General features: G+C 40.8%; 1 protein-coding gene across 5 annotated transcripts in view; it reads right to left on the bottom strand.

Annotated features, from left to right (window-relative positions):
* Positions 1 to 3,477: 3,477 nt before the first annotated feature.
* Positions 3,478 to 18,916, bottom strand: part of ARFGEF1 (ARF guanine nucleotide exchange factor 1) — a gene marked incomplete at both ends in the record, with an annotated part of 145,610 nt that continues 130,171 nt past the window's right edge. For 3 of the 5 annotated variants that reach the window (XM_080694651.1, XM_080694653.1, XM_080694652.1), the window contains 6 exons: positions 3,478 to 3,642; positions 5,157 to 5,274; positions 6,413 to 6,551; positions 8,538 to 8,706; positions 10,251 to 10,390; positions 15,513 to 15,642. In XM_080694651.1, the coding sequence (XP_080550777.1) occupies positions 3,478 to 3,642; positions 5,157 to 5,274; positions 6,413 to 6,551; positions 8,538 to 8,706; positions 10,251 to 10,390; positions 15,513 to 15,642 (861 nt within the window). The remainder of the gene's footprint in view (positions 3,643 to 5,156; positions 5,275 to 6,412; positions 6,552 to 8,537; positions 8,707 to 10,250; positions 10,391 to 15,512; positions 15,643 to 18,916) is intronic. The other 2 variants (XM_080694654.1, XM_080694655.1) reach the window with 1 other exon arrangement.

The following is an 18,916-nucleotide window of genomic DNA, read 5'->3' as shown; positions in this document are numbered from 1 at the left end:
AATAAATCTGTCTTGGACTCAGTAGTGCCTTTTAAGGGGGAAGGGAATGTTAAATCTGTACCTTTGATAGTATGTCCTACTTTTGGCCCCTATCTGAAAGTTACTTAGGATCCATCTGTATATAAAATGTATTTTTTCCATGATGATGTATATTATGTACATAAATAAAAGGCTACGATTGATTTATATAATAGAATTGTATAATTATTTTTGCATAATTTTGCCATAAATTAGGGTGGTAATGAACACCTGAATTCAACTACCATATGTGCATTAAATTGTCATTAAGACAGATAAAATGTGTCTTAAGAGTACTGTAAAACTAGACTATCCTGTTACTTGCACATCTGCATTGTTCTCTCTGCTTAAAATAATTTGCTAAATACATCTAAGACAGCGATGTCTGTTCCACTTGCTATGTAATCACTCAAACATGCTACTCTCATGTAGCTTATTCAGTAGAAATTAAGGGAGCTCTAATCTTTAGTTCTGTGATCTGTGCACCAAATAGATTCCCAAAGTCAACAGTATTTCCCCCAGTGGGGTGAGTGTAATGAGCATTTTTTTTTTCTTCTTAAAAGGGGCAGTCCTTTTGCCCTATTTTGAAGGGACTATATTTTGAGATCTTCTCTGTTATGTAAAAATCCAGGATAAAACATTAGTGTTCTGAAATTGTCAAAAATTGTTTAGCCTATTATTAATTCCAGCATGCCATATCATCCCTTACTGCTTCCCTCTCCATGAGGTATAAATTTGTTTACTTTGTTATTCCTTTGTCAGAACAGTTAGCAAATTTACCTACATTCTAAAAGTAAAATTTATTCTAAAAAAAAATTAAAGGGGGGCAGTAAATTTGGGAATCTACACTAAATGTTTCTGCTTCTATTTCATTTTTATGACAATGAAAGGCACTATCTCAAATTACTAATTTATGTGATCTTAACTACTTAAATAAATTATTTTTTATTATCAGTGTTGTTAATTTCTTATTTTAACTGGAATTGATGTTTTCAGAGTTGAAGAAAGGCATAGGAACACACAGGAGTGAGACTGGAATTTTGCTCCACCACCAAGGCACCTTAGATAATTAAATCAGTTTTTCTAGTCACTCCAAAAGGGAAGATAACTGAACCTTTGGAAAATTCTTGGACAAGGGTTTCAGCACACAATATGACAGCTGAGGACACTCAGTCCCAAGCACTGCTTCTCTATGTGTCCAGTTTGTGTGGACAGAATCAATGGCAAGCAAGACCATAAGAGTATGCCACAACTATGAGATTTCTCAGGCATTTCAAATTTGTTCTATGTAAATTTTATATTTAATGTTCTGATATTAACCACTGCTTTGCTTTAATGATTTTTCTTATATCAATATCTCAAAGTCAGAAGTTGTCTTCGTGAACATCCCCCATACGTGGCATCAACTGCAAGGCCAACGTGCCCTCAGGCCCCTCAGGCAGACCGGAAGCTCACGACATCTACCAGTCGCCAAGGAAGGCGACTCTCGGTGTCAGCATCTGGCTGGACCTGAACAGCTGTCTCACGGTAGATAAATATGGTACACGTACAAATGTTCAATAACTGCTCATTACCTGAGAGGCATGAAAGCAAAGACTGAATGCTTTGATTCTCCAAATACAACTCTCCTCCCTCCTCCTCTCTCTATTTTGTTCTTGTGGTACAGGGGATTAATGAGTCCAGGGGCATTCTACCTCTGAGCTAGATCCCTTGCCCTATTTTCTTTTTTATTTTGAAACAGGCTCTCACTAATTTACAGTTGCTGAGTGAGGCTGGCTGAAAATCTGGGATCCTCCTGTCTTATCCTCACAAGTACTAGGATTATAAGTGAGCCACTATATTCAGATTCCACTTTCTTTTTTAATGCCATGTACCATACAACTTGCACTTGCACTGACAATATCATATTGCTAACTGTCCCAGCTTCTTCTTTTAGCTTTCAAGTAATATATAGCCTTATTCTGGACTACTAAAAAACATAAAAATTATATACAATAATTAAATCAGTATGAGGGAGGATCCAAAACCAGAGGCTTGAAGGAAAGTATCAGAAAAAAGAATACTGAATTTGTAGTTGTAGCTGAAAATATTTTTCCATACTTTGGCTTTTAATGAAAGAAGAAAAGAAAAAATGAAACATAGGGCTGTGGGTTATACAGGGTTTGACTGCACTGTTGAAATAATTCAAAAACTTTATTGACCTATAACCTGATTAGAATATGCCAGATGAGAATCAATATTGTACAGAAAGTTGTACAGAATTTTTTACATAGAAAACTTTACATCTGTACCATATACATTTTATCCATCTGAAAAAATTTTCTACATCCACTGTTAATACGGAATGCTTGACAATCTTGTCTTTTTAAACCAGCAGAGCACAATTCACAGTATGAATACATTTCCAGTAAATCTAACCTCCCAAACCATGCCAGATTTGTTATTTTAACATATTCAACATTAAATTCTGTACACAGAGTAAAATCTACATCAATCCCCACCACCCAAAAGAAAAAGTGACAGCAACCTAGATTCATTTGCAGTGATTCAAGTTTCAGTCCATGAAGGATCATTCTATTTTAATGGCTCATTGTTAAAAGCCCTAAGAGGAGTACATTACAGGTAGTAATTGTCAGTAGGGATATTTTCTACCTTTGTTTTTTTCCCCCTGTTGTTGATCTTGACAAGTGTTGACAACAGCTTCTGGGCAATGTCAAACTCTCAAAATTTCTATCCCCAAAAAAGGGCAAAACTAAAATCCCCCACAAAATAAAGGCAAAAATTTCAACCCAAATGTTTAGTGCATTTGACAAAATATTATGGGTATTTAGCAAGTGGATAAGAAAATAAAGAAATAAAACAGTGCAGGAAGAACTATATAATTAATGTTTAAGATTTTTATATTACAGACCTGCATCTCTGTACATTTTTCACAGAAGGATGATTACCAGAATCTCAGATAGCCTGAGTGTGCAAAAATCTTAATAAGAATACCATAGTTGCTAAATATCTTTTACCATGAACAATAATTTCTTCTTTCCCCCCACCCCACAATTATAAACATTTTATCCTTCAAAATACAGCTCTCCTGAGTTGTACTTCTTGCCGAAGTTCAATCTTTACATCTATAGTTCTTTGGGTAAGTTTCACTTCCACACCTGCCAAAAATATGTGGGGCTTCTCCCTGCCTTAGGGGATAGGGAAGGCCCATGAGCACACGCTGACACTTTAGAGCAGACGTTCCGCTCAACATGAGCCCAACATAGCACACAGAATCCACCAGATTGCCAGAAGGGACTGGGCTGCTCCCAGTGTGAGTTATAGCTGTAGGCATATTTACCAGTAACCCTCGGACACTGCGATTCAGAAAGACCATGTTTCAGGTAGGAAACCTCAGCTCCAGGGTCCTTTTAAAGAGCAGAGTGATGTAAACGCCAACAGAAAAATATTTAATTCTTGTCATTGCTTGTGTGTTCCAAGTTCCTGCTCAGGTGGTTGTGATATTTGAAAAACTACTCCAATTCGCAGAAAAAATCTTCTAAGAACAGCACGAAGTTCAGGAATCAAGTCAAATTGCATAATTTCACATAAGAGAGGGTAGTAGAATGAAGCATGAGCTTTAAACTGGGGGGAAAATGAATTTGGTTAGTAGTGCTTGCATTGTAAATGGAAGCCTAGAGCTGCCTTGGCCAATGCATTGGGGAAGGCCCTGATGGCAGGAGGGCGGACAACATGGACTGCGGAACTGAAACTGAGAGAACACAGAACACTTGAACCCAGTGAGTTCACTTACAATCATTATTTTGAAAAACATTTTGTTACATATTTTTGTCAAGCTTTTAGTAATGAAGGCATTGTCCCGGGCAGTTAGCAAAACAGTTGGTTGGCACTAGATAGATACTAGAGTTTTTGTCAGACATGGGTTACTGAAACTATCTTGTTTTAGGGAAAATTCTACCTAATATTAAATATACAATATATAATAAAATTCTCCAGGCAAAGAAACATACATTGCATTTTTATAGTTCAAGTTATATATGTGGACTATGTATCTGCTGGAGTTCCCTCATCTCTGAGCACTGGTCAGCCCCCTTCAGTTTTCTCTCCCCTCTGAGTCTTCTGTACCCCACACATACACAGAAGCAGGTTGACATATTATGGACAAGAAAGTAGGAAGTGAGGTCAGGCATACTGAGGTCCGCCAGACAGAAATGCCCCTGGATACAGGGCTCGTGACTTGGGATGAATATATGGCAGCTCTTTACCAGCATGAGGGCCCATATGCTAGTGGGGCCTAAAGTTTCCAGTATAAAGACAACTGACTAAGCATTTTAAAATTTATTCAGGAGTCACAGCAACCCCTATTTCCCTATATATAAACTAAAAGTTGCCAATTTTTGAGGGAAATTTATATTTTTGAAAGCTTGTAAATATGCCTTTAATATAGTCGTGTTTTACCTTCATCTCTATTGGCTTAAAATTCTTAAATGAGCGCCGGGCGTGGTGGCGCACGGTTGTAATCCCCGTGCTTGGGAGGCAGAGACAGGAGGATCACGCAGGTTCAAAGCCAGCTGCGCTGGTGTAAGAGACCCTGTTTCCAAATATAAAATAGGTCTGGGAGTGTAGCCCAGAGGTAGAAGGGCTTCCCGGAACCCCAGTACCACACACACACATTAAAAAAAAAAAAAACCCAAACAAAAAAACAAACAAAAAAATCTTAAATGAGCTAGCTGAAAGCTTGTTCACTAGAGGCTGTGAGCATATGGAACCATTAAATATGCCACAGGATGTCTGCAGCTTCAAGCACAGGCCCAGGGACCGGGTACTGCCTCAGGTGGAGGGAGGGTAAGAGCGCGAGGCCACAGGGCTGGTTGGATAGCTATTTGCAAAATGGGAAATTTCAGTTGAGGAAATTCCCGGGAGAACTGGGGGAGCGTATGAAGTGTCCTCTGGTCCCCTAAGGAATTGCTGATTGTAGAGCAAAGCTGAGATCAGGACAGAGCAAACAGGACAGTGAGGAACATCTAGTTAGGCCCCACACCACAGTCCTGCAACGAGCAGCAGGACCCGGGCTCTGAAGCGGGCGATCCTACCTCAACGTCACTACACCAGGATAGAAATATGAAGCCTCAACTTACCCTATTATCGCTGATCTTTAAAACTTTAGTTAGAAACAGCAACAGTAAGTTAGTCCAGGCTTCCCGATGACTTTCTGATGTTAGAGTGAGAAAGTAACTCAGTGCTTCACTACAGACGCTGCAAAAGAAAGGGTTACTTTCACTTTACTTATATACTTGCTGGTCTATGATTCCCTGAAAAAGAACAAATCAAAAGGGTAATGGTGGTACATGCCTATCACCCCACTGGGGATGCTACAAAGGAAGACTGTAGATTCATGGCCAGCCTCGGCAATTTGGTGAAACCCTATTTCAAAATAAAAAATAAAGTAGGGCTGGGGTCTAGCTCAGAAATAGAATGCCTCTGGGTCCAACCCCCAATACAAAGAAAAAAAAAAGAAAAAAGTTAGAACCCATGTTTACATAGACCGACATGTCAATATCTCAGGAAATCCACATTTTCTTAGCTTTTCAGGTTTCAACAAACACACGTACAAACAAGCCTGATGTTGAGAGATCTAGGCTGCAATGTGGGTGTGGCTTTCCTCACTGAGTATGAGGCCTCAGATCCTTTTGGATCAGAACAGTCTTGTCAGTAAGTAGTAACAGAAGAATGCAGACTAGGTGATTCCTTAGAATTCTAAAATGTGTTCAATTGGCCTCTGAGAACATCTACTTTCTGAGTAGCAAGAAAAATATAATGCAGATGAGAATATGCTTTCTAAATGATATGTTTCAGTCTTAGCCTGAGTTTAAATCTTAGTTCTCATGAAGTAAAACAGAATGAAAAAAAAGTAAAACCAATAGAAACTCCATGTAATTTTTAAAACTAAACGCAGGTACTTATTTTCATATTAGAAAGACCTAACACTGTACCACAGTTTAAAGTTTCAAAGCTTAAAGAGAAAGCTTTCTCCTTCCTGCTGTATGTTAGGGATGATCCGCTCGCATATTACCAGTTATACAAAGCACATTCTCTTAAGCCTGGTGTGGTGGCGTATGTCCACGTCCCAACCACTTGGAGCCTGAGGCAGAAGGAGCCTTGGAGACCAGGACTTTGAGGACAGTCTGGGTAATAGAGCAAGACCCCCATCTCAAAAACAAAACAAAAAACCAAACACATTCACCTGGAAGACACTAGTTTTCGTAGCTGAGCTGTGAAACAGGGATCTCCAGGCCCCAAAGGCTTAGCTACCAGCTTGGTCCTGCTCTTGTCCCTTTCCTGCTCTGTGCCAGAGCAAAATGGGTCAAAGGCACAAATGAGTCGAGAGTCTTACTTTAGAAGCCTCTGCTGGACCTCTTCCCAGGCACTGACTCGGCTCTCGTCCATGTACATCCGGAAGAGAATACGCAGCCCGCAGGCCAGGCTGCTGGTCTCCTGCTTCAGAAGGTTGGGCTTGGACTTGCCTTTGAAGCCTGTAGAAAGGGAGTGTTTCTGGGATTAGAGCAGAGAGGCATTTGGCATAAAGGTAAAACAGCTTATCGGAGGCGCATTTTGGGAACAGTCAGTCTCTGATATTGGACACCACCCGCAAAGCAGAGCTGCCCAAGCCCTTATAAATATTATGTAAAATCTAAAACAACCTGTATGCCTGGGAAAGTAGAACCCTTCAAACAAAGCTGTAGGAGGCTCAGGAGCTGATGTGCTCTGCCCGCACATTGGCTCCCCAGGAATGGGGCAGGAAAGGATGGGAACAGTTCAAATGCCAGAGGTGTGAAGGGCACAGGTGTGTGAAAATAGGCGCGTGGCCACCTTCACAGAAAAAGTCCCAGTAAAATGGTGGCAATAAGGAAAGAAAGGGGAAAAGGTATAGTCTGTTTTCCCCAGAATTTCAGCTATACAGAAAAAAGATGAACAAAGCCATTTTATTTTATTTATTTATTACTTTTTTTGGTGGTACTGGGGGTGGAACCCAGGGGCTTTCTACCTCCAGGCTACACTCCAAGACCTATTTTATACTTTATTTGGAAACAGGTTCTCAGTTGTTGAGAGCCTCACTCAGTAGCTGAGGCTGGCTTTGAACCTGTGCAATCCTCCTGTCTCCACCTCCCAAGTGCAGGGATTACAAGTGTGCGCCACCATGCCTGGCTTAACACAACCTTTTATTTGAATTTGCTAACTTGTTCATCCTGAGGTATGGCTACTCCCAAGTAAATAGAATTCATTCAAATACATATGACAGATTTCACATGCATGATTTTCACACATTTTTTTCCTTATAAAAGGGTAGTTTTGCTGGGTGTGATGGTGCATACCTGTAATTCCCGTACTTGGGAGGCTAAGACAGAAGGATCACAGGCCCTCAGCAACCGAGTGAGCCTCTGTTTCCAAATAAACAAAATTAAGCTGGGGGTTTAGCTAAGAGGTAGAACGCCTCTGGGTTCAATTCCCAGTCCCCCCCCCCCCAGGTTTCTATAATTTTAATGAGCATCAAGAGCAGGACTCATCCTGGCGAGGACGTGGAGAAGTGGGAACTCTAATACATTGTTGGTGGGATTGCAAATTAGTGCAACCACTTTGGAAAACGGTATGGAGAATTGTCAGAAGAATGGGAACGAACCTACCATATGACCTAGCAATACCACTTCTGGGTATCTACCCACAAGAATGGAAACCAAACTGCCAGACTAATGTGTGCGTGTCTATGTTCATAGCCACACAATTGACAACTGAGAAAGTATGGAACCAACCAAGATGCCCATTGACAGATGAATGGATTACAACACTATGGGATATGTACACAATGGAATTTTACTCAGCCATAAAGAAGAACAGAATTATGTCATTTGCAGGGAAATGGATGGAACTGGAGGACATCATGCTAAGTGAGATTAATAAAACACAAAAAGTAAAAAAATCAGATACTCTCCCTAATATGTGGAAAATAGGGAAAAAATGGGTTATATGAAGAATTCTAGGTGAGGAAAGAGAAACCAAAAATGAGAAAATAAGGTGACGTAAGTGAGGGGATAGGAAGGAGAAAGAGGGAAATCCCCTATGTACATTCACAAACATATCAAAGTCAATCACTAAGCCAAACATGAGGAGGAGCGAGGGGGAGAGAATGGGGTGGGAACTGGGGAAGGCTGAATAAGGGATGTGTGCATGTGAGCCTCTGCCATCTTGTACCCCATTGAGATGCATGACTACAATCAACCAATACAAAATTTTAAAAAAAAGAAGAGGAAGACTCAGGCCTAGTTAGCAAGACTGGTCAAGTCAAAGAACAGGTGGACTGAACAGGCTGAAAATTAATCTATCCAGGTAGTTATCCGGCTTACTACTGTTAGATTACATTATTAACAGTCCTGAAGTGTATGAACAATCAGTTTTAATCAGTGCACCTATCTACAGCACATGCTTTCACAAGGAACAGTACAGGAGAGCTGTGAGCCACTTACCTGCTTTCCACAGAGCAGTCCTCTGCTCATTGTTGGAATTAAATGCTTTTGCAAATCTATGTGACTCTAATAAGCAATCTAGTAGCTTAAAAAGCTGTTGTGATGTCAAAAAGCGGTACATTCCTTGGTCTTGAGTATCAACTCGAACATCAAAGTCCACTGCATCTCTCTTTGGAAAACAAACCACATCACATGAAAAGTCACTACAATTTTAGTACATTTAGAACTCAATGCTCCCCCCCCAAAGACCACAGAACCTGAATTTGCTTTATTTTAACAGGGTAAGAAACTGTCTTCCTTCTGTCATGCATCCTGGTCACCCAGGACCTCTCCCACCATCTCGGGCCCTCCTTCAATCCCTGAGTGGGCGAGGGAGAGCTCTGTGTCCTCTCAGGCCTCGTGGCCACCAGCTGCTCCTCAGCTCCTAGGGTCCTCCTCCTTTTCTCATTGCGTCTGGAGTCCCGGGACACGGGTTTAATTATTCTCTTGCATGACCTCTCATTTTCAGTCACTAGCTGGAAAACTTTGCCTTCTCCTTGACTGTACCCAGAAGACCAACAAGACGGAGGCAAACAGACTGGCTTCTCGTTACTCCCTCCCTATGGGTGTGGGCACCTGGCTCTCTTCCATGTTTCTTATTGGCCAGCTCATGCATTCACCTCTCAAGTATCTAAAACATTCTTACCAAGCTCATGTGACTCTTCCTCCCACTTCAATGAGAAGCCAGAAACTATGAGAAGACTTTGTCCACAAACTCATATCCAAATATACCAACTCTCCTGTGTCCAGATGCCATACCCTTCCTCCTCCCCCTACCATAAGTGGACTCTGCAGGGAGACCCCAGATGACCCGAGTCACTCAGAAGTACTGCTCTAGCAATCACCCCTCAGTGAGCATCTTGCCTTACTGCCAACCAGGAAAACAAACAGAGCAAACTCCTCTCCTGGCACCTCATGCTCCTCCACCTTTCAATCCACTTCTCTGCATCTCTTTACAGAAAACTCCTTGATAGAGCGAGCAATATTTACTGTCTCCAATTCCTCTCTTCTTTTTTGTAGTACTGGGGATTGAATCCAGGGACATTCTGCCTCTGGGCTACAACTCCAGCCTTATTTTAATTTTCATTTTGAAACAGAGACTTGCTCAGTTGCAGAGGGCCTGGTTAAGTTGCTGAGGCTGGCTGTGAGCCTGCGGTCTTCCTGATTCAAATCCCCAAGTACTGAGATTATAGGTGTGCATTACTACATCCAGCTTCCTCTCTTCTTTTGTACCCATTACAAATATTTTTGCCTTTAATGTTAAGATTAAATATACTGTGTCAAGGTAACTATGTTCTTCAAATTGTTAGAGAGCCAATTCTCAGACATAATATGACCTGAACTGAAAACACTTTCTTTACTTGGCTTCCAGAACAACACTGATTCTTGCTTTCACTTTTGCTTCACAGATCTCACTCTCAGCCTTAACCAGCTGCCCTGTCACCAGGAACTGTAAAATCTAAGGGCTCCAGGGCCCACTGCCTGGCTCCCTCCCTAGCCTCACTGTAGTCAGGCTCACCACCCTGGACGCCATCCTCTCCCACGGGTTACAGAACACCTGTGTGATAACGCCTTCCACATTAAATCTCTTGCCTGCCTTCTGCTCTGAAGCCCAGACCATCATAGCTAACTTCCTACTTACATACAAAAAGCGGCTCTCTTCCCATCTCTCACCTGGGCTGCAGCTAAGTTTTCCGCATCTTCCTTCTTACTTGTGGCTGGGAAGAACACAATGTTGTCGATGGTCTGGATGAGTTCCAGCTGCACAACACATTTAATCAACAGGGCAGCAAACAATTTTTGTTCTGGAAATTCTGTGAGGAAACCCCCCCAATGCACATGCAAACAGAACATTATTTTGAATCCTTTGTAATTGCTATGACATTATAATGCTAAAGAAACATTCCTATGTATGAAGATACAGCTGCACAAACTACCCTGAGAAAGGCATGCTGCTTTAGAGTTACTACTTGCTATCAGTTTAATCAATAAAAGTGATTTTTTTAATTTGGTGGTACTGGGGGTGGAACCCAGGGGCTTTCTACCTCCGGGCTATACTCCCAGACCGATTTTATACTTTATTTGGAAACAGGGTCTCACTAAGTTGCTGAGAGCCTCACTAAGTAACTGAGGCTGGCTTTGAACCTGTGTGATCCTTCTGTCTCAGCCTCCCAAGTGCGGGGATTACAAGCGTGCGCCACCACGCCCAGCGAAAAGTGATTTTTAAAATAAACAAATATCCAACCATTATTTACAACTGAATTCGTTGTAAATCATGGTTATAAAAATTTTACATAAGACTCAGGTTTTTCTTGAAATAAATGCAACAATGAATAAAAAACTAAAATGTAAACAACATTTACTATAAACCTTTGGAAAAGAGTAATATAAAAACATATAATAAGAAAACAACAAAAACCATATCTACAAGGGTGGCCACGGATTTTGATGAAATTATGTCAAAGGACATGTTTTGTATGGGTCTAGAGTAGTACTTGAAGCTAAAATTATCTTTTTTTTTTTCCAAATGAACCCAACATTAAGTATGTTCCAAATTTACTCTCCATGCATATCCAGAACTGTGAGGGGGAAAGAACACTCAGCCACCGCGAGTGCAGGGCAGCAGGGCCACGTGGCCTCAGTGGGGAAGGGAGGTCCCCGAGGCTGGGTTCGCCTCGGTCCTGGATTCTTAAGGCAGCTTCTCCAGGGCATGTGGCTGCCCCACAGGAGCTGCCTGCTAATTAGGGCAATGACTACAGCACCCGGTGACTTAGAATGGCTGTTTCTTTTTCCTATAAAAAACATCTCATTACAGATTCTCTTTTCTTTTTAAAAATACAATAAAACTTATTTTCTTTACATGCTGTGTCAAGACCAGCATTTCAGGGCTGGCTTGGCAGGTCCCAGTAACCAATACAGACTATTCTGCTTCCATTCAGGCATTCCCCCCCCCCCCCCCCAGTACTGGGGATGGAGCCTAGGGGCATTCTACCTCTGAGCGACACTCCCAGCCCTATTTTTTATTCTTTATTTTTGACATAGGGTCTCACTGAGTTGCAAAGGGCCTCACTAAGTAGTAGCTGAGGCTGTCCATGAACCGTACTCCTCCAGTCTCAGCCTCCTGAATGCTGGGATTACAAACGTGAGCCACCACTCCTGGCTTCATTCAGCCATTCTTAATGCATGCTTCTTGCCCCAGAGTCTAATTTCATTAAGCTATTTTCTTATATTGTCCTGTCTTGGCAAACATGTGTCATCATGTATACTCTTCAGCAACAAATTCTCATTTTCTAGAAACATTTGTGAAAGTTAAAAACAAATGAAACAAACCCAAAAGTCCAATGGTTGTCTCTTCCTCCCATGTCTTTTCAACCTTCCTTTACATGGCATACCCACACCTTCACTGAATCATAAAACACCCAGACCTGGGGCAGATGCCTGGCAGTACCTGGACTGCAGAAGGCACTGAAAAGGAGGCAGGTGTGTAAGCTGCTGGGTGTGTAAGAGCGCTTTGAGCAGCATAAACTGCTAGTGACGCAAGCTGGGCAGATGAGGCTGCACTGTGACTCAAGAGGGAAGTCCTCTCTCCATGCTTTCTGTGCCCTCTGAAAACTAGCCAAAGGCCCTAACTACAGCCCCACTAGCACGGACCGGCAGCAAGTCTGCAGACAAAATCTATCTGGTCAAATTTTACTCACAACAGGGCTTAACCCTGCCAAGATCCCATCATAAGGCCAATAGTCTGAGCCCTTTGCTCCGGCTGGCAGGAGAGCAGCACCCTTGTTCCAGGAAAAGTATATGCCCTGAGTAGCCAAGCGAAAGCTTTCTCTAATGTATGGCAATCAAGTTACACAAAGCCAAGCATGTTGAAGCTGAATACTGGCACAAAAGGAGAGAAAAACGATGCACTATTCCTTCTTCACAGTGATTTTCAGTGCAGACTGATGCTGTAATAGATTCCTGACCCATTCTTTTCTCCAGAGAAAAAGAAAATGGAAAATGGAAATGGGCCGCTCAACACCATCAAGCTCGTGTGTGTGTGTGTGTGTGTGTGTGTGTGTGTGTGTGTGTGTGTGTGTTACTAGGGATTGAACCCAAGGGCATCCAGCCTTTGAGCTATCCCCAGTCCTATTTTTCATTGTTTATTTTGCAACAGGGCCTAAGTTGTCAATGGCCTCCTGTTCCTTAGGCTGGCAGTGAACCTGCAGTGAACCAGCCTCCCAAGTACTGGGATTTCAAGTATGCACCATCACACCTAGCCATCTTGCTCATCTTTAAGAAGTTAGCAAGATTCAATTACTAAAGTTAGAAGTTGCTTCCAAGGAGAATACCAAAGCTTTTTTCTCTTAAGAACTGTAAGCAGAGCTGGGCGTGGTGGCGCACGCTCATTATCCCAGCATTCGGGAGGCTGAGAGAGGAGGATTGTGGTTTGCAGATAGCTTTAGCTACTTAGTGAGGCCCTCCGCAACTTAGTGAGACTCTGTTTCAAAATAAAGAGTAAAAAATAGGGCAGGGGGTGCAGCTCGGAGGTAGAATGACCCTGGGTTCCATCCCCAATACTGCAAGAACAACAACAACAAAAAAAAAAAAAAAAAAAAAAGAAAAGAACTATAAGCACCCAAGATTAAAACAAAATTTACTGAAAAAAGAAATCAAAATGGATCAATGACATAAATATAAAACTCTTAGAGACAATACATTAGAGAATATCTTCATGACTTTGAATTTAGCAATGAATTTTCAGCTATGTCACCAAAAGAAGGACAAACAACAGAAAAGAACAGAAAATTAGATTTCATAAAAATTGAAAACTTTTGTGCAATGGAGGACATTATCAAGACAGTACTGAAGAGATATCCTACAAAACGAGAAAAAACAAATATTTTCAAATAATGTATGCAATATGAGTTAAACATCCAGAATATATGGCAATTTAACAAACCACAAACCCATTAAAAATGGGCAATAAGCTGGGCATGGTGGTGCATGCCTATAATCCAAGTACTTGGGAGAGGCTGAGACAGGAGGATTGCAGGTTCACAGATAGCCTCTGCAATTTAGTGAGACCCTGTTCCAAAATAAAGAATAAAAAAATAGGGTTGGGGCTATAGCTCAGAGGTAGAATACCCCTGGGTTTAATTCCTAGTATTGATTTTTTAAAAAATGGACAAGAGTCATGATTAGAAATTTCTCCACAGAAGAGATAAGAATGGCCATCAAGCACATAAAAATATGCTCAGCATGACTAATTATTATGAAAATGAAAATATAAAGCACAATAAGGTACTACATTTCATACCAAATAGGATAGGTACCATTAAAAAATCAATGAATACATAAATAAAAAGTGTTGATGGAGATATAGTAAAACTGGAATTGCAAGTAGGAGTGCAAAGTGATGCCACCAACTGTAGGAAACAGTTTGACAGTTCTTTACAAAGTTAAACAGAGAATTACCATATGAAACCATATGACTTATAATTCCACTCCTGAGTACATTTGCAGAAGAAATGAAAACAGGTACTCAATATCTGCAAACCAATGTTCACAGGAGCACTATTCATTATAACCAAAGGTGGGAACAAACTCAACGTCTAAAGGTAGATTAATGTCCAAACACATGAACAGTCCAACAAAATGTGGCACATACATACATACATACATACCATGGATTACTACTCAGTAATAAAAGGAATGAATTACCCGATCCATAAAAAAATGAACCTTAAATACCATGCTAACTGAAAGAAATGAGGTGCAAAAAGTCACATGTATGGTTCCATTTGTATGAAAAGTAGAAAACTGGCTGGGAGTGGCTGCACAATGGTTATTGGGTTTCCTTGTGGGGCGATGAAAATGTTTTACAACTAGACAGAATTGGGGCAGTTGTAAAACATTCTGAATGTAGCAAATGTCACTGAATTGTTGATGTTAAAATAGCTGTTAAGCCAGGCGTGGTGGCGCAAGCTTGTAATCCCAGTAGGTGGGAGGCTGAGACAGACGATAGCAGGTTCATGGCCAGTCTCAGCTACTTAGTGAGGCCCTCCACAACTTAGTGGGTCGCTATTTCAAAATAAGGAATAAAAAAAAATAGGGCTGGAGGTATAGTTCAGAGGTAGAATACCCCTTGGTTTAATCCATGCTACCACAAAAAAATAAAAAATAATAAAATTAAACTTGTTACATGAATTTAACTTCCACCAAAAGAAAAAGTGTTTATCCAGGTGTGGTGGCGCATGCTTGTAATCCCCGCGCTTGGGAGGCAGAGATAGGAGGATCACGCTGGTTCAGAGCCAGCCTTGCTGGCTTAAGAGACCCTGGTTCAAAAAAAAAAAAAAAAAAAAAAAAATATATATATATATATGGTATGGGAGCGTAGCCTGGAGGTAGAAGGGCTTCAGGAACCCCAGTACCACCAAAAAAAAAAAAAAAAGTGTTTAAAGCTCTGTTTTCTTCTAAGGAGGTGATAGTCTTCCTACAGAAAATAAAACTGAACCAATTTAGTAGAAAAGTGAGGGGTTGCTCCCTTTTTAGGAAAAGGACAAAGACTAAAGGTGGCCTGCGACTCCTGCATGGAGAACGAGTGGGTAGCAGTGTGGCCAGGCTTAATCTGTAAGCAGCTCAACCCTAGAAAGCAGGGTCACTATGCTCCTGCCAGCTAACATGTGGAGGGATGCCAAAGGAAGATCCATATACTCACCACAAACACTACCCAAATGCACTGTGGAAAAAGCTGATACTGTAGATGCTGGGGAGCTCTTGGAATAAAGAATCTATAATTTGTCAGTGATGTTCAAGTTGGGGTAGACACAGTAAAGAAATGACTAAACAACCAATTATAATATATGCTTGTTAATAATAAAAAGTAAAACCAAAAGTGTTACCTCTTATCTACATAAAACACACAACTTATTTTTATTTAGAGAAATAACTCACTTGCTGTAGATTTAATTTTGCTGACTTCTTCATTCACAGTAGAGACAGAAACCAATGGTGCTTGTCTGTTATCTGCAGATCTTGGCTGAACAGAATCATGTATATCTACAGATTTCTGTGATATTGTATCCTAATAAAATAAAATATTCATTGTTAAACAAGATAAAAGGATAAAAACATTTTCTATTATACTGTTTTTAAAAATTATGTCCCTATGAAAGCAACATCCTATACATGGTAAATAATTTTTGTAGATAGAATGAAAAAGTTATTTTAAATTACCAATACATGAATAAATGTTGATTTGATTTTTCCTTTTTTTTTTGTGCGGTACTGGGAATGGAACCCAGGAGCATTCTACCTCTGAGCTACATCCCCAGCCCTATTTTTTATTCTTTATTTGGAAACAGGGTCTCACTGAGTTGCAAAGGGCCTAAGTAGCTGAGGTTGTCTGTGAACTTTGATCTTCCTGTCTCAACCTCTCAAGTGTTGGGATTACAAGCATGCACCACCACACTTGGCTAAAGCTGACTGATTTTAAGAATAGCTTCCTAGCTGGGCATGATGGCACACACCTGTAATTTCCAGGTGGGAAACTGAGAGAGGAGGATCATAGGCTTGAGACCAGTATCAGTCTCAAGAGACTCTCAGTAGCCTAGTGAGATCCTGTTTCAAAAACAAAAAATAAGCCAGGAGCCAGAAATGGTGGTGCATAATTATAATCCCAGTACCTGGAAGGCTGAGACAGGACAATCTTGGGTTCGCAGTCAGCCTCAGCTAGTGAAGCCCTCTGCAAAATAGCGAGGGCTTCCACAACTTAGTGAAACTTTTTTCCAAATAAAAAATAAAACAGGAGCCAGGCATGGTAGAACACGCTTGTAATCCCAGCATTCAGGAGGCTGAAATAGGAAGATCCTGGTTCATGGACAGCCTCATAGCTATATAGTGATACCCTTTGTATCTTAGTGAGAACTCTGTTTCAAAAATAAAATGAAGAATAAAAAATAGGGCTGGGGGTGTAGCTCGAAGGTAGAATGCCACTGGGTTCCATCCCCAGTACCACAAAAAACAAAAAACAAAATAAATAAATAAGGCTTGATACCACCCAAGAGGAACAGATGAAAATGCTAAGCTGCACAGTAAGGAAAAACTAGTCAACAAAAACCACAGGTGACCATGAAATGCAGACTTGTTGGGGATGGTGGCAGACTTTACAAGCTTTCTTTAGGAGAAGCCCAGGGAAGCTTTGCAGAGGTAGTTTTGGTAAGGATCTTCTCTCTCAAGAGGCCAGGGACCTTTAGGAAGTCAGTGTGAGGGTGGCCAGTGATGCGTGTGGTGTTACTGAAGAGACACTAGAGTCCAACAGACTCACACAAAGATTTAGCTCAAGTGTTATTAACAGCAGAACCTTAGGGAAATGATCAGTTTTCCTGGCCTGAGGTTTTCTCATCTGGAAATACAGATGATTTTCCTCATAGTTGTTAAGGCTTAGAGATGACAGATGGAAAGTGCTAGCACAGTGTCAGACAATAAATGACAGCTAACATATGCAAGCTTCGCTTTGTGATAACAGGAAAGCACTGTCACAGAGAGAGGGCTGTTATCCCGAGTAAGAGTTCAGCCTGAAGTAACCTTACCTGGGTTTTTGAGAGGAAGTTGGGCTTGTGTTCCTGGTAATGGTTCTAATAAAAATAATATTTTAACTTGGACTTGAAAGTTCTAGTTCTGGACAAAATGGGAACAACATGTACCAAACCTGGCCCACAAAACTGTTGAAAGGAGCAAATGTGAAAACACTTTTAAAGAGTAAAGTACTACATAAATCTACAGCTGCATCGTTACTGTTGTAATGCTCTTACTCATTTTTGTGTTTCATATGTAAGAGGCTTTAAGTAAAAATTGTATGGATCCAATAGAGTATTTGACCATTATGACTTAAAATATATTTTACAATAAATATTTTTATATAAGGATGCTTATGGGGGAATTCTTGCAGTATTTCCTGTTTAATATGATGTTGGTGTAGGCCTATGGTATATTGCCTTTATGATGTTGAGGTATGTTCCTTCTATTCCAATTATAAGCAGTGCCTTTAGCATAAATGGGTGTTGGATTTTGCCGAATGCTTTTTCAGTGTCTATAAAATGATCATGTAACGCTGGGCATGGTGGCGCAAGCTTGTAATCCCCGCACCTGGGAGAGGAGACAGGAGGATCGCACAGGTTCGAAGCCAGCCGTGCTGTCCTAAGAGACCCTGTTTCCAAATAAAAAGTATAAAATAGGTCTGGGAGTGTAGCCTGGAGGTAGAAGGGCTTCCAGGAACCCCAGTACCACCAATTAAAAAAAAAAAAAAATCATGTAGGCAGGCGTGGTGATGCATGCTTGTAATTCCTCCCCACTTGGGAGGCGAAGACAGGAGGATCGCACAGGTTCAAAGCCAGACGTACTGGCTTAAGAGACCCTGTTTCCAAATAAAAAGTATATAAAATGGGTCTAGGAGTGTAGCCTGGAGGTAGAAGGGTTCCATCCCCAATACCACCACACACACAAAAAAAGATTATGTAATTTTTGTCTTTGGTTCTATTTATGTGATGAATTACATGGACTGGTTTTTATATGCTGAACCAGCCTTGCATCCCTGGGATGAACCCTACTTGATCATAGCATACAATTTTCCTGATGTGGTTTTGAATGCATGTTGCACACCAGAGACCTTGCAGCTCCTTGAAGAGGGCATAGGTTCAATACTTCAATACATAGGCACAGGTAAAAACTTTCTCAACAAGATCCCAAAGGAACAAGAAATTAAAAGGAGGAGCAAAACATGGGATTGCATTAAACTGAAGAGCCTCTGACAGCAACGGAAACTATCAAGAACCTCAACAGACAGCCAACAGAAGGGAAGAAATTTTTATCAACTTTTCCTATGATAGAGGACTAATACCTAGAACATACAGAGAAGTCAAGAAACTCACCGCTAAAAAAAATAACCCAATCAAAAATGGGCAAGTGAACTAAATGGACACTTCACAAAAGAAACTAAAATGGCCAATAAATGCATGAAAAAATGTTCAACATCATAAGCAATCAAAGAGATACAAATCAGAACTATCCTGAGATTTCAACTAACTCCAATTAGAATAGCAATCTTTCAAAACAAAAATATCAAGAAATGCTGGTAAAGATGTGGAGAAGTGGGAACTCCAATACACTGCTGATGAGATTGCAAATTAGTTGCAACCACTTTGGAAAACAGTATGAAGGATCCTTAGAAGAATGGGAATGAACCTACCATATGATCCAGCAATACTAGTTCTGAGTACCTACCCCAAAGAATGGAAACCAAACTACCAAATTAATGCATAGGTTTCTATGTTCATAGTAATAAAATTTTATGTTCATAG

Source organism: Muscardinus avellanarius, assembly GCF_963383645.1.
Source record: "Muscardinus avellanarius genome assembly, chromosome: 4".
Classification (NCBI taxonomy): domain Eukaryota; kingdom Metazoa; phylum Chordata; class Mammalia; order Rodentia; family Gliridae; genus Muscardinus; species Muscardinus avellanarius.
The sequence above is the reverse complement of the archived record's forward strand: the minus strand, read 5'-3'. Positions and strand labels throughout refer to the sequence as shown.